Source organism: Sphaeramia orbicularis, chromosome 17 (assembly GCF_902148855.1).
Source record: "Sphaeramia orbicularis chromosome 17, fSphaOr1.1, whole genome shotgun sequence".
In the NCBI taxonomy this organism is placed as follows: domain Eukaryota; kingdom Metazoa; phylum Chordata; class Actinopteri; order Kurtiformes; family Apogonidae; genus Sphaeramia; species Sphaeramia orbicularis.
This window is the reverse complement of record NC_043973.1, coordinates 15,780,440-15,806,512: the sequence shown is the minus strand read 5'-3', so window position 1 is coordinate 15,806,512 and position 26,073 is coordinate 15,780,440. Positions and strand designations below refer to the sequence as shown.

General features: G+C 36.6%; 2 protein-coding genes and 1 long non-coding RNA gene across 3 annotated transcripts; all 3 read left to right on the top strand.

The window, feature by feature from the left end:
* Nucleotides 1-615: 615 nt before the first annotated feature.
* mrpl34 (mitochondrial ribosomal protein L34) lies at nt 616-2,394 on the top strand. The gene is made up of 2 exons (XM_030161429.1): nt 616-740; nt 1,736-2,394. The coding sequence occupies exons 1-2, from the start codon at nt 685-687 to the stop codon at nt 2,052-2,054; spliced, it is 375 nt and encodes a 124-aa protein (XP_030017289.1). The 5' UTR covers nt 616-684; the 3' UTR covers nt 2,055-2,394.
* Nucleotides 2,395-6,819: 4,425 nt separating this feature from the next.
* Nucleotides 6,820-11,495, top strand: LOC115436783 (DET1- and DDB1-associated protein 1-like). Its single transcript, XM_030159716.1, has 5 exons — nt 6,820-7,160; nt 7,465-7,545; nt 9,070-9,121; nt 9,361-9,422; nt 9,506-11,495. The coding sequence occupies exons 1-5, from the start codon at nt 7,152-7,154 to the stop codon at nt 9,608-9,610; spliced, it is 309 nt and encodes a 102-aa protein (XP_030015576.1). The 5' UTR covers nt 6,820-7,151; the 3' UTR covers nt 9,611-11,495.
* An 8,078-nt stretch (nt 11,496-19,573) lies between these two features.
* Nucleotides 19,574-21,112, top strand: LOC115436786 (uncharacterized). The gene is made up of 3 exons (XR_003937872.1): nt 19,574-19,617; nt 19,702-19,775; nt 21,033-21,112. It is a non-coding gene; the product is annotated as an uncharacterized LOC115436786 (long non-coding RNA).
* Nucleotides 21,113-26,073: the final 4,961 nt, after the last annotated feature.

The following is a 26,073-nucleotide window of genomic DNA, read 5'->3' as shown; positions in this document are numbered from 1 at the left end:
TAGTTATTTTTTTATTTTAATAGGTAAATATTTTATTTATAAACAAAAATTTTCAGCCTCCAAACCAACCTTTCCTCATTTTTTAATTGAATTTAATACACTTCATTCAATCATTAACCCTTGTTAATAATAATAATTAAAAAAAAAAAAAAAAAGACATTCCTTGATAGTTATGAAAAGTTATTTAATGTTTCCTCTGACATTTGATGAAATTTTAGGTGAGAAATTATTTATGTGTGTGTGTGTGTGTGTGTATATGTATGTATGTGTGTGTGTGTGTGTGTGTGTGTGTGTGTGTGTGTATGTATGTATGTATGTATGCATGCATGCATGTATGCATGTGTGTATGTATGTATTTATTTATTTATTATTTTTTGTATATGAATTATTGAAAATGTATTTCATGCATATTGATTTTATGATTGTATTTTGTTTTTATATCTGTATTTTCTTGTATCGTATGTATTGTGTTATATGTTAAACGTTTGACAGTTTGTAAATTGGTATTTAAATAAAGTTTAAAAAAAAAAAAAAAAAAAGGGCATATTGTAATACGCTAGAGCTAGCTACAACGATTCCAATTGGCTGAACGGTCTGAGCCAATCATATTGCTCCTTATACAGTAGGTCTACAGACCAGTGACATTCAGTGTCTCTATGTCTGTGTAAGCTGTATAAACCCAAAATGAATATTTTACGGTCGTCTTTGTCCAGATTTTATGGAACAGCCCATATCTGCAGGTAACGGGTTAACGTATTTGAATTTTCTGTAGGCGACAAACACAGCGCTACTTGTCTGCGATGTTAAAACTAGCCGGCTAGCTTAGCAGCGTATTAGCAGCGTGGCTAGTAACACAGGTCACCACACACCAACTGGTTGGACGGTGATGGCTGATTTACTGTAATTAAATCTATTTAACATAGGAACACATATACATACAAGTTCCACGATAGTGTTCGGTTTGCAGACCCTAGAAGGAATGATTAAGGCTACGATTCAACGGTGTTAACATTTCCTATTATTCTTGTATACAAAGTACATACAAATCCCACTCTCAATGATACGTGTGTAATCTCATTCAACCTTTTTGTTATTTTGGGTAAATATCATATTCATTCTTGTAAGTGGAAAAATACGAACCCCTCCTTTAACTTGTTTTTATAAGTTAAATTAAGTAAGTATTACAAATCTCTTAAGTATATTGTAAATATGTCAAAAAAGTCAAACTTTATTTTAGTTTATCTAAGCCCTTGCTGTTTTAATTATATCTTGCCTAGTCCTTTGTGCTCTATTGTCCAGTCTGATTTAGTTATTTATTTTTCTTTCTGCTTCAATATTTTCATTACATTTCAAATGTCTTAATTTTTTGTTGTTGTTGTTTCAGATAGTTGTAATAGTTGTGTTTAATCATTCCACTATGTCTCCAAATGTATTTCTATATTTCTCTTTTGTAACATTTTTGCCATTCTTGTTCCGTAAATTTGCCTTGTGCCAATTAAAAAAAAATTTAATTAATAAAAAAAAAAAAAAGTCTATCATCTCACTTGGAGTCTTGCTATGATTAAATAAATCAAAGTAATGGTTAAAAATCTACTATCATTCACTTCCATGCTGAACCTTCAGCACCTTCTAAATTGCAGAAACACAATATTGTTAAGTAGCTCGTTTAAGATGTATAAGAACATCTTTACATCTTTTTCTAACATTTTGAAAATATTATGTATTCTTTCAACAGTATCTCTACAGGCAATCCTGCAGTAACCAGTGCCTCTCACCTCAGATCATTTAGCAGCTGGATTGTGCCAAGAGTGTGTTCAGTTCCTCAGATTTCCAGATGTGGACCACTTGCTTCACGAGCTGAGGGTTCAGGAATTTTCCAGCAGCATTCATGGCAATACCAGCAAATACGAACACGGAAAAGAGGTTTGGAATATCAGCCCAAGAACATTAAACGCAAGAGGACTCATGGCTGGATCAAGAGGCTCAGCTCACGAGGTGGCATTGAAGTGATTCTGCGTCGTATGTTGAAGGGACGAAAATCACTCACACACTGAAGATTTCTGTTGGAGGAAACTTGTGGTTCACCTGGAAGATTTTCCCAAAGTACAGAAACTGATTCTGAAATCCCCAGAGACACCATATGAAGAACTTGTTAACTTGTGATACTGGGTGTAGCCTTCCATGTGCATTCATAATGGGTGGGGGTCAAGAAACTGGCCATTGTCAAACTAGTGGGATTTTCCCAAAGAGGAAAATCTCTGTAGTTTCATCCTATTATCTATGCCCTGTCTTCATTGGATGTAAACATTAAAATATGCAGACTGATGCATTCTGTGGTTGAACGAAGTTATGTTAAGATAAAATGTCATTAATAAAAACGATCTGTCAAAATAAGCCTTAATTTACTGTTGCTATATATTGGCAAATTCTCAAGTTAAAGCTCTTCATGTTGAAAACCATTAAAATTAGCAAAGCTAGTTTTTGAGTTAATCCCTTTCCCATAAATTATTTGATAAAGCCTGTATTACTCCTTGGAACAACACTTATAATAATTATTTCCCAATTTGCCAATAACTGGATTAACTTTGAGTGTGATGTAGAGAAATGTAAGATAAAGATGACAGTCAAGCTACCCTTGACGTATAGTTTATCTTATGATTATTCCTCGAATGTATGACCACTTTTCATATTTAACATAAGTTTAGTTATTTGTAATTGTCATTCTGTATCAGTGATGGAATGTAATATAAAAAAGTAAATATATTCAGCAACTAGAAGCACTCGGAGAGCGCAGACCTCCGCCAAGGCTGATCAGTGGGCCCCCCCACCCCCAATCACCCCAAAAAGTTAATCATTTCTTCCTTATCCCATTTCCAACAAACCCTGAAAATTTCATCCAAATCTGTCCATAACTTTTTGAGTTATGTTGCACACTAACGGACGGACAAACAGACAAACAAACCCTGGCAAAAACATAACCTCCTTGGTGGAGGTAATCATGTACTTCAAATTCTAATGCAATCTGAACTAGAAGCACTCGGAGAGTGCAGACCTCCGCCAAGGCTGATCAGTGCCCCCCCCCCCCCCCGTGGGCCCCCCCACGCCAAGGAGGTTATGTTTTTGCCAGGGTTTGTTTGTCTGTCTGTCTGTCTGTCCGTTAGTGTGCAACATAACTCAAAAAGTTAGGGACAGATTTTGATGAAATTTTCTGGTCTGTGCCCCCCCCGTGGGCCCCCCCACCCCCGATCACCACCAAAATTTAATCATTTCTTCCTTATCCCATTTCCAACAAACCCTGAAAATTTCATCCAAATCTGTCCATAACTTTTTGAGTTATGTTGCACACTAACGGACAGACAAACAAACAAACAGACAAACAAACCCTGGCAAAAACATAACCTCCTTGGCGGAGGTAATAAATGAAGTTTTAAATTGTTTAAATCTGACCTCAAGTGTGAAAAATCATGCAAGAGATTTTAGAGTGTCATTTATTTAATAAGAATGAAACCAAAATGGAGAAGCATTGTGTTGAAAAACAGAACACCCTATGGTTCAGTAGCTTTTAGAACCACCTCTAGCAGCATCTTAACTTGAAGGATTCATTTTCTGTGTGACTTTATCAGTCTCACATTATTACGGAAGAATTTGTATCCCTCTTCTTCACAATGTTACTTAAGTTGTTTGAAGCTTTTGGGTTTTATTTAATACACAGTTCTCTTAAAGTCCTTCTACAGCAATGGTTCTAACTTTTTACAGTGGAGTACCCCCTGAAATACACTTTTTTATCCAAGTACCCCTAACTCTTGCTTCAGCATTTTTGATTGAAAGAAATTAGGCAAAATTTGTTCCTGTGCCAAAGGTGTCTGTTTATATTTTCAAAACTTTGTAAACAAACAACATATAATTAACCGTACTATATAAAAAGTAACACATTTTTTAAAAGTAAATTTTGATCAAAATATAAACTGAAAAGTGCCCTCTTTCATTGACAAGAAAAAGAAATAAATTGGTCATTAATTAACAAATTAACCTTTCATTAACAAAAAATGATTACTTGGCTACTCAAATAAACTAATTTTGAATAATATAAAATAGAAATATTCTTAAAATGTCACCAAAGCTCAAACAAGATGATTGACAATAAAACTATTATATGAATGTATTTATTGTGTTTTATATTTCAGCATTAATTCTCGTTATTTTGTATTCGGTACATGATGACTTATTGAACGTATTTTTCTCAAAAAATTTCTAGTACCACCTGGGCTTCTTCCAAGTACCCCTGTGGGTGCACATACCCCACTTTGGGAACCCTTGTGCTACAGCGTTTCAGTGAGATTGAGTTCTGGCTTTGATTGGGTTATTTCAGCACTTTGATTCTTTTCTTTTTCTGCTCTTCTGTGGAACATTTACTGGAATTAGTTTGGATCACATCCTTTTGCATGGCCCAATTTTAGCCAAGTTTTTGCTTTCAGACAGATGGTCACACATTTGTACTCTGGCACACAGTGGAGTTCACGGTCAACTCAATGACTGCCAGGTCCCCAGGTCCTGTGGCTGCAAAACCTGCCCAGAATCATCACCCTTCTACCATTAGGCTTGACTGTTGATGTAAGGCACAGGTGTCAAACATGCGGCCCGGGGGCCAAAACCAGCCCGCCAAAGGGTCCAATCTGGCCCGTGGGATGAATTTGTGAAATGCAAAAATTACACTGAAGAAATTAACAATCAAGGATGTTAAAATCATTTTAGGTCAATTCAATCTAAAGTGGGTCAGACCAGGAAAATACTATCATAATTACCTATAAATTATGAAAACTGCAAATGTTTCTCTTTGGCTTAGTTTAAAAAAAAAAAGAAGTTAAATTACACAAAAATGTTTACATTTACAGAGTAGACTTTTACAAGAAATGTGAATAAACTGAACAAATATGAACAACCTGAAATGTCTCAAGAGAAGTATGTGGAATTTTACCAGTATTCTGCCTGTTATTAAATGTTTTATGTTTTTGTAGATCCACTGTAATCTGTAAGTTGTGATGCACATGTATAAATGATAAACTGAGGCATAATATTATTAAATTGTATTTATTTTTCTTCAGAATTTTCAGGTTGTTCATATTTGTTCATGTTATGTTCGAGTACAGTTCATAGATGTAAACATTTTCATTACAGAATTTTACTTTTTTCACTCAAAAACCGAGAGAAAACTTTGGAGTTGACATTATTTCTAAATTCTTATTCTATTATTTATATTATTTTACTGGTCTGGCCCACTTCATATCATAGTCGGCTGTATGTGGCCCCTGAACTAAAATGAGTTTGACACCCCTGATGTAAGGCGTTTATACTGATAAGCTGTGCTTGGTTTTCACCAATGGTGGAACTGTACATTATAGTCAAACAACTCCACTTTAGTCTTGTCTGTGCAAAAAACATTGCTGTACAATTCTGGTGATTTGTTAAGATCTAATTTTACAAACCACACTATGCTGCCCAGTTCTTTTAAGGCAACCCCTCTGAACAAGACCCAACAAAATACACTTCTTTTCAGTTAAAAGTAACCTGTAGAGAATGTGATGTACGTCTTGGGTGTTTTGCATTTTTTCTGAACAGTGCACACAGTCTGACCTTGTGAAGTGAATTTGCTAGGAATTCCATTTCATCTTATTAAAGTATATCTAGCACACAGGTGTCAAACATGCGACCCAGGGGCCAAATCCAGCCCGCCAACGGGTTCAGTCTGGCCCCTGGAATGAATTTGTGAAATACAAAAATGACAATGAAGATATTAACAATCAAGGATGTTAAAATCATTTTAGGTTATTTCAGTCTAAAGTGGATCAGACCAGTAAAATACTATCATAATAACCTATAAATAATGAAAACTGTAAATTTGTCTCTTTGATTTAGTGTAAAAAAAAAAAAAAAAATTACACAAAGATGTTTACATTTACAGACTATCCTTTTACAAAAAATATGAATATCTGAAATATCTTAAGAGAAGTATGTGGAATTTTAATAATATTCTGCCTGTTATTTAATGTTTTGTGTATTTGTAGATCCAGTGTGATCTGTAAGTTGTGATTCACGTGTATAAATGATAAACTAAGGCGTAATATTGTTAACATTGCACTTATTTTACCAACGAATTTTCAGGTTCATGTTTGTTCATGTTATGTTCAAGTACAGTTTGTAGGTGTAAACATTTTCATTACGGAATTTACTTTTTTCACTCAAAAGTTCTTATCCTATTATTTATATTATTTTACTGGCTCGGCCCACTTTTGATCATTTTAGCCTGTATGTGGCCCCTGAACTAAAATGAGTTTGACACCACTGATCTAGCACAGTTAATTTCTGAGGTGGATAATTCCTTAAAAACAAATGGAGACCAGTGTAATTTCCCAATTTCCCATGGTGAAATTAATGAAGTCTTTATGATTGTGATTTCTGACTATAATGTAGTATGAACACCTTTGCTGAAGTAAAAGATCCCACCTTTAAGATAATATTATGGTAAGATATGGTAATAAGATAACACTTAACATCTTACTTTTGATAAAGATTCTCATTGATTTCAGTCTCTGATTACATAAGCACAAATCACAACTGTGAACTACAAAGACGTACAACGTCCATTAAAGAGGATAAACTACTGAGGACTTGTGTTGTTTTCATCTACACTACATGCCACAACACTTCTAGTATAGGGGGATTGGATTGTTACATAATCTCTTCACAGCCAATCAGATTCTTGCATTTTCATCCGTCACAGATCAACCAATAAGATCTTTCCTGTGTTACAATAGACCCGCCCCCGAGTAGACGAACAACAAAAATGGAGTTGTGAAGTAGTAGCAACTTAGCTATCTACAGACGGTACATTTAGTTGAGTATTTTACAAATACGTTCACAGAAGTAGATGTTTCTATTTGTTTAGAGTACAGAGATGCTGGTAAATCACATCCATATGTAGTTTATGCTCTGTATCAGTCGTAAAGAGCTGGCGAAGTGGTAAACAAACCGGTGTCTTGGCTACGACAAAGGCTTGCTAGCTAGCTAGCTGAAACGGTAGCATTCACCAGGTTTCACTGTCAATATATTAGCTAAATTAGTTAACAAACGAAGATACTGAGACTCGGACAGAAATGGACAAGGTAAGAAACACAACAGGTATACTTCTTAATCGTTGGGAGAGGGAGATTAACCTGTAGGAGTTGTCAACAGTCATGTTGTTAACACTGTCAAAAATAGAGTAATGTTACTGAGAGCTGCCATTCAGTAACACGCAGACACTACCACGTTGTCCAGTTAAATATAGACTGTATAATGTATCCTCAGCCAGCCTTTTGTATCGTGAGTATCTGCGCAGCATGGCTTCACATTTGCAGATCCATGTGTATCAAAACTATTATCAAACGAAGAAGTGTTATTGATAATTTTTCCTCTTCTGATCCACAGGCAGATTTCTTAAAGGGACTTCCAGTTTATAATAAAAGCAACTTCAGCAGGTTTCATGCGGACTCTGTGTGCAAAGCATCAGTAAGTGATCATATCTGTTTTCACAGCACTGTGATTATAACACTTCTTATCGGGTCATTGTGTAAGAGGTGTTAAAGTCAGGAATGTTGGGTTCAGTAGTGGTGGTGGGGGTGAGTATTTCTTTGCGAGTATAAATTTGAAAACTACCATGTGTAACACTGTAAGAAAAAAAAGAGTAAAACAAGCAAGGGATGAATGTTGTTGGGTATTAAAACTACTTAGCATAATCACTTTGTATAAACTGACCAAACTGACTGATTGTGGTATAACAAATTATAAAATGTATTGCGTATTTAATGTTTGTGTTAATCACAAACTTCAAGTGTAGTTTGTCTGTTTTCAGCCTGGTGATGTGAGCACACTGAAAGTTACTTCTAGGGGTGTTATAAAATATCAGTTCTGAAATATATCGCGATATTCCATTTCACAATACTGTATTGATATTTTCAGGTATTTATTCAAATGCAGGTATGACGGAGGTTCATTTTTGTTTTTTGTTTTTCTTTATTGTTTATATCTTATTTATTATTATTTGACGCTGTTTTATTAAATAATGGTTATTTGAAGCATCCTTAAAGCACTTTTTACTGTCTGAGAAGCAGATGTTAGTTCCTTTGTTGGGACAAAAATAATGTTCTGATGTTAGTTCTGAACTAATAGAATATGAACATTTGAACAGGATCTTAAACTGTAATTTCTGTAAAACAATTGAAGTTTGAACACAGGAACATTTTGGGATATAGCAGTAGATTCTGTTGTGATTAAAAAAAAAAAAAAAGTGTTTAGTATTTGTGCATATTGCTGGTGTAAATCAATTCTTCCAGGAAATAATCATTTAAAAAAACAAACAAACTAACAAAAATGGCCTTTTTAACAGTATCATGATATATTTTGATATATCGTATCGTGATCCTAGTATTGTGATTTGTATCATATCACCAGATTCTTGCCGATACACACCCCTAGTTACTACTATATATATATGAGTGACACATGATGTCTGTGAAAATTATGTAACCAAGGGATATTAAGTCTTCTTTAGCTGTACATTGTTAACATCACTTACATACTTTGCCTTGAGGAAAAATAGCAGCTCATTCAAAGTCAAGAAGAAAAATGCAATGGTGGTCAAATTAAGTTACAAGTCTGAGAAATGACTTTTCTGGAGTCGAGGCTGAAATAATTTAATGATTAACAACAATTTAACAATGACACAAATGATTGATTAGTGGTGTCTGATGACCAGGATAAAAGCAAAGGGCTGTTAGTTACAGTAGAAAAGCCAATGTAAAAATCATTAGTGTCATTTACGACCCTAAGTGTGTAGTGTTTGGTTTCAGTAGTTGCATACAAAGGGAATTAGAAGTAGCAGCATTTACTTGAATCATTACACAGATACAAATACAGTCAAGTCATAGTCGAGTTACTAGCATGCCACACGTACTCCACAAATCTAGTTCTGTGACATTCTAGTAGTGCTACTTTTGTATACAGTTTCTCATGTGTATCTCAATATTGTTTTAGAACCGTCGACCATCTGTGTATCTTCCAACCCGTGAATATCCATCTGAGCAGAGTGAGTACATTAGCTTTTTAAGTACGTTTATAAAGTGAGGAAAACAGCAATCTACATTGTATGAAAATGCAGTATTCTACATGAAAGTGTATACACTAAGTACATATCACTACCTTTGTAATGTTTTGCCATGGCTTCATATTGTCGACACTCATCATATTGATTAATAGTTGGTTTCTCACTAGATTAGTTCATTACATTTTAACTTTGGATGTAATCAGTGTATCTGTGTGTCTCAGTTATAGTCACAGAGAAGACAAACATCTTACTGCGGTATCTTCATCAGCAGTGGGATAAAAAGGTAATTTTTCTTAAAAGTGCTGGTGTGATTTGTTATTGGAAAAAGGTATCAGAACAGTAGATTACTTTTGGTTTGTTTTGCAGAATGCAGCAAAAAAGCGAGAACAGGAGCAACCAGAGGGGGAGAACACGGCGCCTCCACGAAAAATTGCCAGAACAGACAGTCGAGAGTTGAACGAGGATACATAAACTAAGAGCACAGCAGAGACTGGCCTACACAAAGAAAGTGCATGCACACAGATGCAGAATATGTTTGCGCTCCAGGCCTTGATGCTAAAGCGCACAAGGATCGATACATTTCAACCTGCAGTCGGCACAGCATTAACTCCAAAAGCAGTTGTTTGCAGTGTCAGTCTCTGTGTTCGCAGCTGACTTCACATTTCTTCCTGTTCTTCCACTTTTTTTTTTCCTGGCTCATTTTCTACTTGTACCTTTTTTCCCTTTTCCTTTAACAAGCCACACATTGGCCTCAGATAGTAGTCTTTGCAGTTTTGAAATGAACCTACATCTACCTCCTTGTTCTTTAAATCCTCTGGTCTTTATTCTCACCTGATTCTCATATATATTTTTATAAACATGGAGCAAGTAAATACTTTACCCTCTGCTGCCATTTTAGGGTTTACAGCTGCAGTTATTCAGCCCTTTTTGAAATATATGCATCTTCAGAGTTAAGGTTTCATAAGTGATAAAGACGCATGCCGTGTGTGGTGACTCCTACTCTGTTTGGTATGTTATGTTTGGAACTATGTAATGACAGTGGCCCTAAAACGTTTTAGTGCATCTTAATTTGTATTTGTGATTAATGTCATTACATAAAAAGGCATTATGTTGTGAAGAGTGAGTTATCCAGTCAGGGTTTTGATAAGGACTGTATTGTGGAAAAAGATTGACATAAAGTGTGAAAGAGCTGTTCTGTTTTCACCTAATGATTTTTTTTTTTTTTCTGCCTTAAATGGAAAGAATTAGCATGCTTGTTGTTCTAGAGTTCTCTTTCGGTTTACTTGTTATTTCAGGTGAAAAACTTGACCACAGTTGAGTTGAAAGGATATTATTATTGTCCTGATGTGAACAGTTCAAGCCAAGTTATATCAGAAGAATCAAACTATTTTTGTACAGACATGCAGATTTTGTAGCCATATTTTTAGTTCTTCAAGAAGCACCTCTGTCCTCTTAACTGCATCCGTAGCACTATGTTTTCTATCACAGGTGATGACTAAAGGTGTGTGTGTATTTACACAATGTGCTACAGTCAACTGCTGTCAGTTCTTGTTCTAAATGTGCCATTTGTGTTTGATTAGGTTGATTGATCGTTCGAGTTATGTTGAGGGAGTATATGTTCTGAAATTTGATAGCAGGACAAAAAGAAACATTCTTTTTCATATTCTGCCACTTTTAGAGTCCGTGAGTCATGGTCATTCTCCACAAATGTTGTATATTTGTATAGAGAGTTTTCTATAATTGCTCTAATCTTTTCATCAGGTTACAAAACAGGGGCTCATCTTGTCTTCCTCAAACCACATCCACGTTGTAATTAACACTTGGTTTAGTAGCCATTTTGTTCTTTTATGGAAAGGCTTAAAGCCAAAGTTGTGTGGAAACAAAAGCATTTTACTTAAGTTGTGTAGATTTGAATTGTCAGCCCTCATTTTTTTTTTTTTTCTTTTTTGCAAGTTTCAGATGTTTTTTCTGTAAATTTGCACCATGTTCAGTCATTTATGAAATATTTGGGGTGATTGTGTCTACTTTTGCTAGATTTGCTGTTAACAGGTTATTTGCATTTTTTGCCTGTTAATATTTAAGTAGATTCCACACACTGCACGTTTCTCAGATACAGTTTAGATACAGAAATACTGTGATTCGTATTTCTTGCTTTCCTCTTAACGAAAAAAGGAAAATATACACAAATTGGGTTTATGTGTAACTTACAATGTACAGTTTCTGTTTTTCTTCACATGATGAAATTTGGGATATTTCTGTTGTTAAATTGCCTGCTTTACATTCATTGTGTTAATATGTTGTAAAATATTGTTCATGTAAAGAATACACTATGACATACAGTAAAGACTATAGCACATTTTTGGCTTGCTTTATATTTATACACTCCTTGGTAAAACATTCATTTTATTACTTCGTCTTTGTAAGTACTCCTGTAAAAAATATTGGGACACACCACTACTACAGTGACAGCTCTCACAGTATTACATTATTGTTGATTTGTCATTCCAGTTTTGTAGCCCAGCCCCTTGTTAGCAATGAAATACCTGAATTCATTATTTTAATACTTTAGTCCCAGTGGCGATTTCTCATAGACTGCAAGGGAGGCCCGGCTTCCCCTAAAATTAAGAGAATTAAATGGTTAAATATGTTCGGTTGTGTTGACATTTTATTGACTATAAATGTGTTAGAACACGTTCATCTTAAAGATGAGTTCGTTCAAATCAGCTTTATCACAATCAACGGACACGATGTCGTTCACTTCTCCTCCATTCCCGTGTCTCTGTTTTCTCATCCATCTCTGCTCAGTGCATTTGTCCGTAGACTGTGGGCGTCTGTGGGCTTCAATGGGACTGAGTGGAACAGTTTTTTTCATTGCCTCAAAACTGGACGGTAATTGGATAAATGCTACGATGTTGTCCCGCCCCCGGACGCCGGGCGGCTCTGGGGGTGAATGGAGCTGTGGGCGGAGCTCGGCCGGGCTGGACGCCAGAATCCCACGTGCTGATTGGAGGATCAGTCAAAGGCTGAATCCCGTTTGATTGACAGCTGTTTTCAGACCTCCTCCTTCACTGACACAGTTCAGTTTAATACAGTCACACATTCTGCTGTGAAATCAGAGAAACCACTACGAAATTACTCGTTCATTTCTTGCACTGTAAATAAAACACACTCATTGTACTTCCTTCTTTCAATTTAACATAATTTCACTGTTTTCTTGTTTCAGTTACATAATTAATCATTTCTTGTTCGAGTTAATATCGTTTCGTAGATAGTTAAATCAATCAAACTGTCGGTAAGGTCGGAGTGAAAGGATCGTCTGTAGTTTAACGCTTTCATGCATACTGGTCACTACAGTGGACAGCTGTTCTACAGCTGTTCTCTTGTGTATTCATGGATGTTTTTTTTTTTTTTTTATTTATTTTTTTTTTTTTTTTTTTTACAAATATCTTTATTAAAGTTTTAAGACACTACGTATCTTTTCTGACATGAATTGGTAACCTTGTGTAGATCTCCCCTGAGCATAAACCCCCAGAATCACCAGCCCCCCCCCCCCCATAGTTTTCACACAATTTATCGGTAAATACATGTTTCGTTGCTTCAAAAATTAAATGCATGGTGTCCAGCTGATGACGATGATTATTTATATATATATATATATATATATATATATATATATATATATATATATATATGTACGTATGTATATATATATATATATTTTTTTTTTTTTTTACTTTTTATTTTTTAAGTGTTTTTTTTTTTTTTTTACTTTTTATTTATTTTATTTGTTTATTTATTTATTTTATTTTTTATAAGAATTTTTTCAATCACATTGTTATTTTCATGTTTAAAGAAAAATGAAAACTCAGGGGAAAAAAATCTTGATTAAGGTTCTCATAATTCGTGCATGAAAGGGTTAAAAAGGCTGAAGTCTTACACCCACAACACAATGGGCCAAGGCAGTCTAAGCAGAGAGGACACTGGTCCAGTCTCTGGATGAGACGCCTACTTGGTACGATAAGGTCACTGAGCATTTTCTTAAAAAGGAACGGAGGGCCGAATGTATGTTTAAATAACTTGACTTTTTTTTTTTATGTAAGCCGACAATGAGCTTCCCCTGTCTGAAAGACGAGCAGCCGCCACTGGATAGCACATATTCTTCATTTACTGCTTCTAACATCTTATTTTGAAAACCGGAAGTCAGACTGCCTGTTCGCCGGTTCGGGACCGTTTGAATGCATTTACTGTAATACTTAGGATGCGCGGGTGTGCTAATGTTAGTGTCCGCTGTTTTGACCACGGAAAAACGAACGTCCGCTGGCTTGACCGCTGTCGGATGGGAGCATGCGCACAATTCTTACAGGGTACAAAAAATGATGTCACACCGGACTACACTCTCCACTAGTTGGGATAACACCACCAGTAGCCGAGCTACAAACACAGCTAGCCGGGACAGCACCACGCCGAGCCGGGAGATAATCACAGCTACACGGGATAACACCAACGCCAACCGGGTTATAAACACCACAAACCGGGAATACATCGCCGTTAGCAGGGATTGAACCATTGCTAGCCGGGACAACATCACCGCCAGCCGGGCTACAACCACAGCTAGTGTTAGCTAAAATACCCACGAAGAAAAGAGCAGAAGCTAACAGGAGGATGAGTCTGTATCACTCGCACAGGTAAGTGGACTGCTTCAAAAGTAAAAGGAAATGTTTGATCAACTGCTAACACAAAAGAAAGACATTTTTCAAGGATTTATCAACACAGTTATGGGTAAAGCAAACACTACAACGGATAATTTACAAGGGAGCTGTAGCAGTTAAAAATAGGACCAAAGGCCCTGTAGCTTATCGGCCCAATTAAAAACTTTGGGAAATGTATCCAGATGCCATTTATTATCACCCAGTTCTGTGTATTTATTATATTACAGAAATAGCCTATGTTTTGCTCATATTCCAATCAGATCTGTAAAAAATTCAAATTCCAATTTGATATCATTGAAACTTACTGATTTATTGTATTAATCCACTTCCTATCTGTTATAATGGGAAAATTTTTCAAAGTCACACCAAATCCAGAATCAGATCTGGATCGAACTAATTTCAATACCTTGTGTTGACATCATCATACAGAAGCTGTATACCAAGTTTGAAGTCAATCAGAACTGTAGTTTGGGAGAAAAAGATGATTGAAATGTTTTCCCCTTAAGAGCCCATGTTAAATTTTCTGTAAGTTCCCGTATCCAGAAGAAGATCCTGATCTGCATGTGGACATTATGTTTTGGTCATCTCCCCATCAGGGCTGGACTGCAGAAATTTGCACTGGATATCATTTATATTTACAGAGTTATTGCATCGATCCACTTCCTATCTCCTATAATGGGGAAATTTTTCAAAGTTGCACCAAATCCAGAATCAGATCCGGATCCAAATAATTTCACTAACTTTTGTTGACATCATCATAAAGAAGCTGTATACCAAGTTTGAAGTCAATTGGAATAGTAGTTTTGGAGAAGAAGATGATTGAAATTTTTGTAACTGACGACAGACGACGACGGACACCCCATGACGACAATAGCTTACAGCCTGTCGGCCGGTAAGCTAAGAGTCGGTCTGCAATTTACACAGAAGGATGTGGATGATACAAAGACGCAGTTGGGCAATCCAAAACAACAGAATAACACTATCTAGACAGACTTGTTCAAGGTATGTGACAGTATGCTGGTCGTGTCTGATAAAATAGAGTATCTGGAGTCTCAGTCCAGGAGAAACAACCTGATGATAGATGGCGTTACAGAGTCACCTGGAGAAAGCTGGACGGACACAGAACTAAAAGTGAAAAAGCTTTGAAGTGAGAAGTTCCAGTTCCAGAAGGATGTTGAGATGGAGAGGGCTCACCGTGCTGGAAAACCTAAAGGAGACGGACCAAGGCCCGTTGTAGTCCGACTTCAGAAGTTCAAGGATAAATCCGAGATACTACAGAGAGCCAAATGCCTCCGAGGTACGAAAATCTATAGTAACGAGGACCACACAGATGCTGTTTAGATAAAAAGAAGATAACTAATGCCAAAGCCAAAAAAAACACTGGACTACATTGAAACTACAATGGATCCACATCCAGAGATAGATCCTGATAATAACTTTCTTTCTACCATAGCAACGGATTGCAATTATTTCACCCAAGAGCAGTATGAAAATGATATCAAATCAGTAGATAAGTATTCAATAATGTATTTTAACAGCAGAAGTATGTATAAAAATTTTAATTCCATCAAAGAATATTTACAACAACACTCATCCATTCAGTTTCATTGTCATTTCAGAAACCTGGTTTAACATCGATAAAGGTATTGACTTTTGTCTAGATGATTATGAATTAAGATATATGAACAGAAAACAGAAAATGGGGGGTGGGGTTGCACTATATATTCATAAATCAGTAAAATGTATGGTCTTAACAGAGATGACATTAGAAATAGATGAAACAATGGAATGTGTGACTGTAGAGATCCACAATGAAAAGAAGAAAAATGTAATTCTAGCTGTGTATATCAATCACTTGGTTCAAGTATTGAACTTTTCAGTGAATGGATGGAGAAACAATTTTCTCCTGTAAAAGAAACTAAACTAAACTAAAAACTATAGATGACTTCTTGGACATAATGTACAGTATGTCCCTTTATCCATCAATAACTAAACCAAACAGAATAACATCACACAGTGCCACAATTCTAGACAATATCTACTCTCACTATCACTCTGTTTGACTGTGACATAAAGAAAAGTAAGAAGACATGAAAATTATCTGTAAACCATTAAGAACTGAAGAAACGATCAATGCCTTTAACAACAGTCTAATGCTCCAGGATTGGAGTACAGTCTACAGGGAATCAGACGTGGAGAGTGCATATGGTAATTTATTAGATGTATTTATTTCTCTGTATAACACACACTGCCCTGCCAAAGAACTCTGCATAAAGAAAAAGAAAATAAAAACACTCATGGCTTATTAAAAAAATAATAAATGCTTGTAAAAAGAAAAATAATCTCTATAAACCGTTCATTAAGTTAAAAACTAAAGAAGCAGAACAAAGATATAAGACTTACTGAAACAAATTAACAAACATAATCAGAACTATCAAAAAGCAATATTATAATAAATTATTATATGAAAGTAGGAATAATATAAAAGGAACTTGGGATATATTGAACAACTTAATTAAACAAGGACCTACTAAAGCAGCATATTCTGACTACTTTATTGATAAAAATAGTGTAGATCACAGCATGAATAACATAGTCAACCGTTTTAATAGTTTTTTTGTAAATGTGTGCCTGGAGTTGGCTGCAGATATTCCCAACCAAGGTGATGACCAATGTAATGAAAGCATTAAAAGGAATCCATATTAAATTTTTCTGTGTGCAACAAATGAGCAGGAGGTGATAAACACTGTTCTAAAGTGCAAAAGTAAGCTATCCACTGACTGTCATGATATTGACATGATTGTTAAAAGAGTCATAAATAACTTTGCAAAACCTCTAACCCATATCTGTAACTTATCATTCCATTCAGGTCGTTTCCCAAATAAAATGAAAATAGCAAAAGTCATTCCACTGTACAAAAATGAGAGTAAACACAGCTACACAATGTACAGATTTTCCAGGTCATATGAAATCTGGAGTTTGTAGACATTCGTGGAGGGGGCATGTCTATGATGTACAGATTTTGTACAAACCCATCGTTTTTAAGAATCTTTGTGACCTAGGTATTAGCGCTCTTTCCTTGAAAATGACAACATCCGGTCTCAGAAAATGAAAAAGACAGGCATTTTTGGTCCATTTTTCCATTTCTGTCAGGTAATAACTTTATTTTTTTGTTACTAGAAAGAGAAAACGAACATCTAAGAAGTAACAATAAATGAACAGCATTATGGTTCTTTGTAGCACCGACACCAGCGCCACCACCTGGAGCTCCTACAGTATAGAGGGTCTGCACATACATCACTTCTCCCCCAGGCCACACCCCTCTCAGTCATACTGAATGTCTTAAACCAACCTGCTCAACATGACAGAGTATAGCAGTAAATACAGCCAGAGAAAAGGGAAAATGTGAAATCTGAAATTAAATGAAGGACAGTTGGACTGGACGTGGATCTGTACGAGCGACCAAAGAACAAGTGGTCCATGAACACTGACATGTGGACAGAAATGGAGGATCCGGACATCCAGGGTGGAGGGGATCGGCGCTATTTTTACATGAAGCAAATATACATGGTTTCATCATGAGTGACAACCAGGCTCCAAAACTAGGGCCCAGAACCGGCTGATCCAAAGTGCATTTCCAGTAGAACCGTGGACTGACCCCAGTGAATATATGCATGATCTACTGGGACTGAGGAGATTTACTGAGTCTAGTTCAGATCAAGTACTTTATCCAACACAGATACTACTGTGGACCAGCAGGGGACCACTGGATTCTGGGAAATTAGCAGATTTAAACCACCTATTTTTAAATTGCGACATTATTCTTGTAATATAGTTTTATTGTTGGAATATGACGACTTTAATCTCATAAATGAATGACATTTTTATGAGTTCTTTTTGTAACTACAACTTTATTGTCATAACATTGTGATTTTTTTTTTTTTTGTATTTGACTTTATCATCATAAAATTACGGGTTTTGTATCGATGTTTTATGACTTTATACTCGTAGTCACAAGTGTTTTTATTTTCTTATGTGGTCCTAATACTCCGTCGTAGCTTTATTCTCCAGTTCCCCCCTATTTGAAAAACTAGGTTAGCCCCAGTTTCAGTTAGTTTACTAATCATGTAGGAGCACAAGGTTCGGAGTCACAAAATGAAGACAAAAACCATGAAAGATCTGATCATGAAACCAAGAGCTTTACTAAGAAGGAATGTTAGCCAAAACAATACGTCATTTAACACTTTCAGTGCCATGGGCCGATTAAATCGGCTTTACGAAAACAACCTGTAAAGTGCCACGGGCCGATCAGATCGGCTTTGGAGAACACGCCATATTTGTGTACAAACAAACCATCCACCCCCATTTCTTTCTCACATTTCGATGGCGTTCTTTCTGTGTCCCCCTTTTGAGACCAAGCAGACGGGAATTTGAGGTCACGCGACCAAATAATATTTTTATATCTTTTTAATGTTTCTTATTCTCCGGTGTTTCATCAGAGGGAGCCCTCCATGCCGGGGGGCGGCTGTGGACTCCGGGAGCTGTGGTGCCTTCTCTCACTGGGGTCCGCTCCTTTCTGGTGGGTGGGGGTCCCAGTTGGCCCTCTCCCACTAGTTGGGATGCGGGGCTGTGTTGCTGGTGCCTGGTCGCTGGGGTCGGCGGCTGCCTCCTGGTGCGGATGGCTCCCTGAGACAGCGCCTCCTAAATTGATGTTTTACTTTTACTTGTACATTTTTGTTCTGGTCTACCCGTGCTCAGTCAGTCTTCTTAAGTATGTGTGAGCTTGTGGGTTTGCATGTATATGTGTGTGTGTGGGTGTGTGTTGTGTGTGTGTGTGTGTGTGTGTGTGTGTGTGTGTGTGTGTGTGTGTGTGGTGTGTGCGGGTGAGTGGGTGGGTGTGGGTGGGGGGCGGTACTGATTTTTAAACTGATATGTAAAGCACTTTGTCCTACAGTTTTTAATGTATGAAAAGTGCTATATAAATAAAAATTATTATTATTATTATTATAAATTATGCAAATTACGATCAATAATGAATCGGCTGCGTCCGGTGCGTTTTGGATCTAATCAGCAATCGGTCGGATGTTGCCAAGCGGTTTCCTGCAGGATTCTTCAAATATTATAAAAACTACGCAAAATACTGAAAAACGGCCAAATTCTGTGGGACTTTTAAGGCTTATTAGCCCCTTAACTGTCTGGCACTTAAGAGGTTAAGGTATAATTTTACCCAAAAATACAGCATAAATTAATGTTAGCTGACACCAAACAGGATCCACAGATCTAGGTTTGGTTTCCTGGATTTGTGGATCCATCTACTTCTCTTTCTTGTCTTTCGGCGTCTGTAAAACGATAGCTCCGACTGCTTTTCAAACCTGTTCATACAATCAATCACACAACAGCTCTTTCCCCATTTTTTATTAAATATTGTTCTTCAGTTTAGACAGGATTGAAGCCAACACTGTCACTCATCTCCCTCTTTCTGCCACTCAGTGGGTGGAACTGTGGTGACTTCCGCTAGCAGTGACAGCAGTGCAGACCCTCTATTGTTTGCCACAGAAGTTCAAGCCTTCAGGTAGTGAGTACTCCACTTACATTTCAGTCAGGAGCTTTGATGTAATTTTTTTTAACTTCAATCAAGTCACAATCCCCAAATCATCTCATAATGAAGTCCAGTCAAAAGATTGTTGTGTCTGGTGCAGCATTAACCAACAGTATGTGAACCAAGGGAAGCTGGGAGCAGCCGGACTGGGAAGCCACACAACAAAAGAGGTGAGGTGGGAGCTTTGCTACACCGTCACTTGTTTGACATTAACTTTTGATTTATATGAATAATGCATCTCTTCTTTTCTTCAGTACAAACTGCTTCTGTATCTGAGCCATCAGAACAAGTGACTGCTGCCAAGATCCATCCAGGCTTTATGTTAACGGTGAGCACAAACCCAAAGATGTTTTTTTTGGTGTTTTTTTTTTTTTTTTTTTTTTTTTTTTTGACACTATTTATAAAGATTTTAGTTTTACAAAACAAGAACATGAAATTGAGGTCTAGATATGGCGATTATAACATCAAACATGCCTACAACATCAAATGCTTTTATTAACTAGTACTGTCACTGTTTGTAAAGTCTGTCCATTTTCTCCAGCGCCTTTTTCAGGGCTCCTCCTGGAGCCGCAGGGTAAAAGTCAGGTGTTCCATCAGTCAAATGTTTTCTGCGATAGAAATAAAAAAGCCTGTTGCCGGTGGCTCTTTCTGTAGGCAACATTTTGTTGTGACTCTTTTAGCTGATGTCAACAGAATCTTTAGGAGATAAACATTGTCTGAATCCAGTTTGTCTGGGAAGCAACCAAGATACAGTACAGTAGAGCAACTGATGTGAAACTGATGTTTTGCTGGTTTTGAAATGTACAGACAGATTAGAAACAGCCAGATGAACAAATAGAATAGAATAGAATAGAATAGCCTTTATTGTCATTGTGTGTACAATGAAATTAGGAAAATTAATATGGTTAGACACTTATGGACTTTCTTTTTTATTACTAGAAAAAAATGAAAATCAATCTGTTTTTTAAATTTGGTTTATCTGTTTTGACACTGAAAAAGAAAAACACCTCGAAATTCAATTTTAATTTGTCTATTTTAAAATGAAAATCAATTACTCACTAGTTTTTCTTTTGTTTCTGAAAAGAAAATCCAATTACCAAAAGATACACTGACTCGTTTTAACAAGCACATCAGAATGTCATTGTGTATGCTCTGTGTATACAGTGACAATAAAAGGAATGTTGAATCTTCTCCCTCCGCTCTGTTCTCTGCGTGTGTTTCTAACTGCCTGTCTAACCCCCCTCCTTCGCTTCATGCCTCTGTCTCTGTCATCCCTTCTTCTTTACTATTCTCTCAGTCTGACTGGGGGAATGGGTGAGGAAAATGGAGAGTGGCCATTTTTCCAGACCACAACTCCTGCCAAACCCCCTGCGCCGGCCAGCGAGTAGGAAGAGAAAGAGGAATTGGCCAGAAACCATCTGTAGCATCCAGACTGAGCTCTCAGATTTGGTGGGAAACACCGCTTCAAACCCCGACCCCTGCCTTGTGTTTCGTCTTATGTGTTCAGTCAGACAGCGTTGTACCAGATCTTTCCTCATACATCACTCATATTTGATTTCTTTTTTTCTCTTGTTTGTGTTCAAAGCTTGAAAGGGCGTTCTCCACCTGCCCCACTGTTGAGTGATGATGAAGACGATGATCTGGACTGGCTAAACTGACATGACATGCAACCACAATAGTGTCTGTTTTTTTTTTTTTTTGAATGGTCAACACTGTAGTAAGTAAGTAAGTAAAGCTTTATTTATATGGCACTTTTTAAAACAACATGTTACAAAGTGCTTCACAAAAAGGAGACACAGATAAGAACAAATAGGAAAGACAAGAATAAGAAAACAGTTTTCAACATGCAGATACAAACTTTCTGGCGCAAGCAACACACACTGAACGAACACCATGGCCACATATGTCACAAACAACCCCTAAGACAGACCCACAACCAACACTTAATACACCAATACACAGACACAATATTGATGTAAACAAACCTCCATACGCAAATATATGCACACACACACTGCACTGTCCTGATTGAATGAAATGCTTGTTTATAAAAGTGAGTTTTTAAGAGTCCCTCGAAGGTGTATAAAGAGGAATGTGGTGCTTTCCCATCTGTCTGCGAGGAGAAGCTCATGCTGATGAACTGAAGGAAAAGTCAAACAGATGAACAACTTCTCTGCGGTTTCACATTGACTGAACTGCTGCCACAGCTTCACGGAGGACAAAACTACAATCCCTGGCTTTTATTCTGGTCAAAATAACAAGCCTGTAATTCACAGAAACTGCTTTTCTTTAATTGTGTCATATCTTTTGGTGATACAATTTAATATCCAACTTTTTACACAGCACTGTAGCAGATTATTTAGTTGGATCAGCCGTTACCCTGTTGACGTCTGTGGTTTCAGACTGTATTGTGAAATGGTTTTCAGTTATTAGCTCGCTGCTTTAAGAATAACTTTTACACAATTTTGCTAAATTTGGCTTATATTCATTCCTGAATATAAATGAGATGAAATTGTGGCCTTCATTGCCCATCATAATGTTTCATTCATTCATTTTCTGAACCTGCTTTATCCTCACTAGGGTCGCTGGAGTCTATCCCAGCTACATAGGGGCGAAGGCGGGGTTCACCCTGGACAAGTCTCCAGTTCATCGCAGGGCTGAACATATAGAGACAAACAATCACTCTCACATTCACACCTATGGGCAATTTAGATGAACCAGTTAACCTATTGGAGCATGTCTTTGGATGGTGGGAGGAAGCCGGAGTACCTGGAGAGAACCCACGCAGACACGGGGAGAACAGGTAAACGTCACACAGAAAGGTCCCACCCCCCATCGACGGTGTTGGAGTCGAACCCAGGACCTTCTTGCTGTGAGGCACCAGTGCAAACCACTGCACCACCGAGTCGCCCATCATAATGTTTTGGTCATGTTAAATCTGTTTTGTCTGCCATATTTTTGTTAAGTCCTCTGAAGATGTTATTTTCTCTCCTCCATTTGCTTGTTAATTTATTTCTCTGAATATCCACTGCACATATATTCATGAAGCCTGGATGAAGCGTAGAGCGTCGGCCATGGATGAACCCAGTAGTTTATGGAGCAGACGTACAAATTGGATACTACTTTTTTTTTTTTTTTTTCTCATTGCAAGATTTTGATTGAATTAAATGACTTTCTGCAGAGGTATGCCCTACTTTTTTGTTTTTTCACATTGTTTACATCTATTGTATATTTATTGTATAGTTAATTACTTTGGAATCAATGAGCCTGGTGCTTGTGGATCAAATATTTGCCACCAGATACCACTGACTAATTATTGCCTTAAGCCTTGGGAAGTTTTGTTGAAATAGTAAACTAATTATTATGTTGGAGTTCAGTCTCATGTTAAACTTCAAAATATGGAAATGAACAATCATACCATTAGATGTAAGTGTCAAAACATGAATTCAAACCCAATCAGATGTTTGTTTTAAAAAGATGCAATAATATTTCTAATTTGGATTTAAATCCAATGCTGTTTATTGTAATGTACATAAAAGCCTGAATTATTTAGTTCAAGGCTGTTGTAAATTTGTTTTTTCCATTTTTTTTTTATACTGAAAATGTTGAGTTGATGTTGTTAATCCCTTTGAGCCAGCAGGGAGAGCTTAAGGCCCTCGTAAACCGTTATTGAAGCCAAACAGAAGCACCGGTCATAAACTTGGATCAAAGCCCAAACTGATATGAAATATTCGGTTACAGTCATGTAAAAGGTAGGTTTAGTCCAGTGGCATTAGGTTTGGTGTACGGTTATTAGTTAATTGTTGACCTCAAAATGAAAGACACTTTTGTATGATTTTTTATTTATTTATTTAAATAATTTTTCTCCTTTTTTTTTATACTTACAAAATACTGTACACACATAGAACAGAACATGGCATGGAGAAAAAAAAAAAACAATGCTCGAGGTGAGGCAGGAAAAAATTAATTACAATTACATAAATAGGTAAGTAAATTAAATAAAATAAAAGTAAAGGAATCAACAAGAAGAGAAAAAAATAAATAAAATGAAAATAAATTACAACTTAAATTCTTCACATAAGGCTTTAGTCTTCACAGCTTTAGGGTTAGTGTAAAAGTTAAGTGTGTAGATAGGATTTCAAATAAGATTTAAAGACCACAAAGCTGGTTTCTGATAGGCAGATTTGCTTGTATGTATATGAAATTTAGCTAATAAGGAAATGAGATTAAGAATAAACTATTTCCGAACAGGCAAATCAGTAATAAAGAAACCAATAAAATATCTTCAATTTGAAGTTAAAAGAAATATCCAGCTTTCTATTAAAAAAAAGATTGCTGTCACACCACAAAACTAATGTTAATGTTTCATGTGAATTATGACAAAATGAGCAAAAAGGGTCGACACTGATCTTCTACTTAATCAGAGCTGAATTAGTTGGATAACACCTATGGAACAGTTTTAAAGACACCTCTGTCACTTTATTGGAAATGAAACACTTCCTTGGTAATAACCATACCTTTTCTCATTCCACATCAGAATATAAATTACTCCAAAAAAAAAGATGGAAGCTGGTTTACAAACTGTATCCTTTGAATCACTTCTCTAATGCATTTATTATTAGTTTTTTTTTTTACTCAAGAATGGATGTAAATTTCCTGTGTATAATGCTGATTGTGCAGTTGAGGGCTAATGGTTGTTGAAGGACTAATAGTAGAAGGTAGCAAAGGTTTTAAACCAGAAGGACTGCATATTCTGTAGTGAGTACCAGAGTTTTATATTCCAACCAAAATTCACTGTAAGTAAATAAGTGACCTTCCCTGTTAAACAACTGACAGACAAGCAGTGTTCAGTAATCAACCCAGTTCTTTAAAAACAACGACTTACGTTTGAAACATATATTCTGGTTTTTCCATGTACAGGGTGTCCCATAAGTCTCTATACATAGGAGACATAATCCATTCCATGGTTCTAACATGTATTTCTTTCTATTTCTTCTTCTAGTTCATCAGCAGTGGAGGACACCATTGAAATGTGTTCGGGACAAAATGGCAGTCATATAGAGCATATTGTAGAAATCAAAATGGTTATGTCAAGAAATGTTTATTTTTCCTATGTATGGAGACTTATGGGACACCCTGTATAACATTTGTGAGGGGAAAAGTTATGGAGGAGCAACATAAAGTAAGTGTTGATGAAAATGAGAAAGTTTCTTTGGTCTAAATCCGGTATTTCCTCCCGTTTGCAAAGACATGAATTTGCACGTACACTTGCCTCTGATTGGGTAAAAGGCTCTTCCGTGATTGGCTACTTCAATCTTTATTTATTTTATTTATTTTTTATTTATTATTATCTTTATTTGACTTGATTTTAGGCGTTTACTCATTTCCAAGGCAGGCTGTCAATAGTGTTTTTTTTTTTTTTTTTTTTTCTAGAACGTTCTTTTAGAACGCATTTTGGGGGTGGGAGGGGTGAGGCGTGACGTAATTTGTATAAGGGTTAAATACAGTGTCGAGCTGACTATGGGTGGGGCAGCACGTTGGTTCAGTGGTCTAAGCTCATGTCTCGCGAAGCGAATGTTGTGGGTACGAGTCCAGGTGGGAACCCCTATGGTCAGATGTACTGGCATTAGCTGTGGAATGGGCAAAGCTGCGCTGCGTCACCTGGTCGGCATGGTGCTCAGGGTGCGAGCGGAAGGGCGTGGGGCCAACGGACTTATCGAGGGGGTGGTTGGGTGATAAGCTCCGCCCACGTCTGGAAGAACGTAATCATCCCTGGTCCAGTGCTGTGCTGGCTGGGTGGCAAGGCGTGGCCGGTGAGAGGCGAGGTGGTGGGTGCGTGCCAGTACGTCCCCAGGGGCATACGTCGAAGGGGGCGGGGCCAATGGGTTCTGTTGAGGTTGGCTGGTAGGAAGACAGAACTCATCCGCCCCTGGAGGCGTGTCGACTCCAAGTAGGGGTTGTGCGTGTGCGTGCCTGCGTGCGTGCGTGGGTGAGCATGGGTGAGGGTCGCTGCGCTGGCGTGTTGCCCTTTTGGGTGTACGTCAAAATTACGTCACATTCTAGAATAGAAATAGAGAATGCTTTTTTTTTTTTTCTTTTTTTTATGCTGTACAGACACCTTAATAGGGGTGAATGGATGAATGCATGGGAGGTATGTTTTGTATGTTTAAACCTAATAAATTATATTATATTAAATTTATAATTATATTAAATTTGTAATTATATTATATTAAATTTATGATTATATTATATTAAATTTAGAATTATATTACATTTATAATTATATTATTAAATTTATAATTATATTAAATTTGTAATTACATTATATTAAATTTATAATAATATACAATTTATAATTATATTAAATTTATAATTATATTAAACAATTCTTTTCTATCTTTTTCCTTTTTTTTTTAAAATAGACATAAAAATATCAGGACATCTACAAGCTGTAGATGTAATAATCAATGTAAATATCAAAGCAGTATTTCTTGTACGTTTAAGTTTGATTAATTGTGCAGCTCTAGTTTTAGCCCTCCTGGATGCACCGCCACAGGGATTCCCATATTCAGTCATTTGTACATGTTCTGTTTGTTTTCTTCATGGAGTGGGCCCTGCAGGTGCCA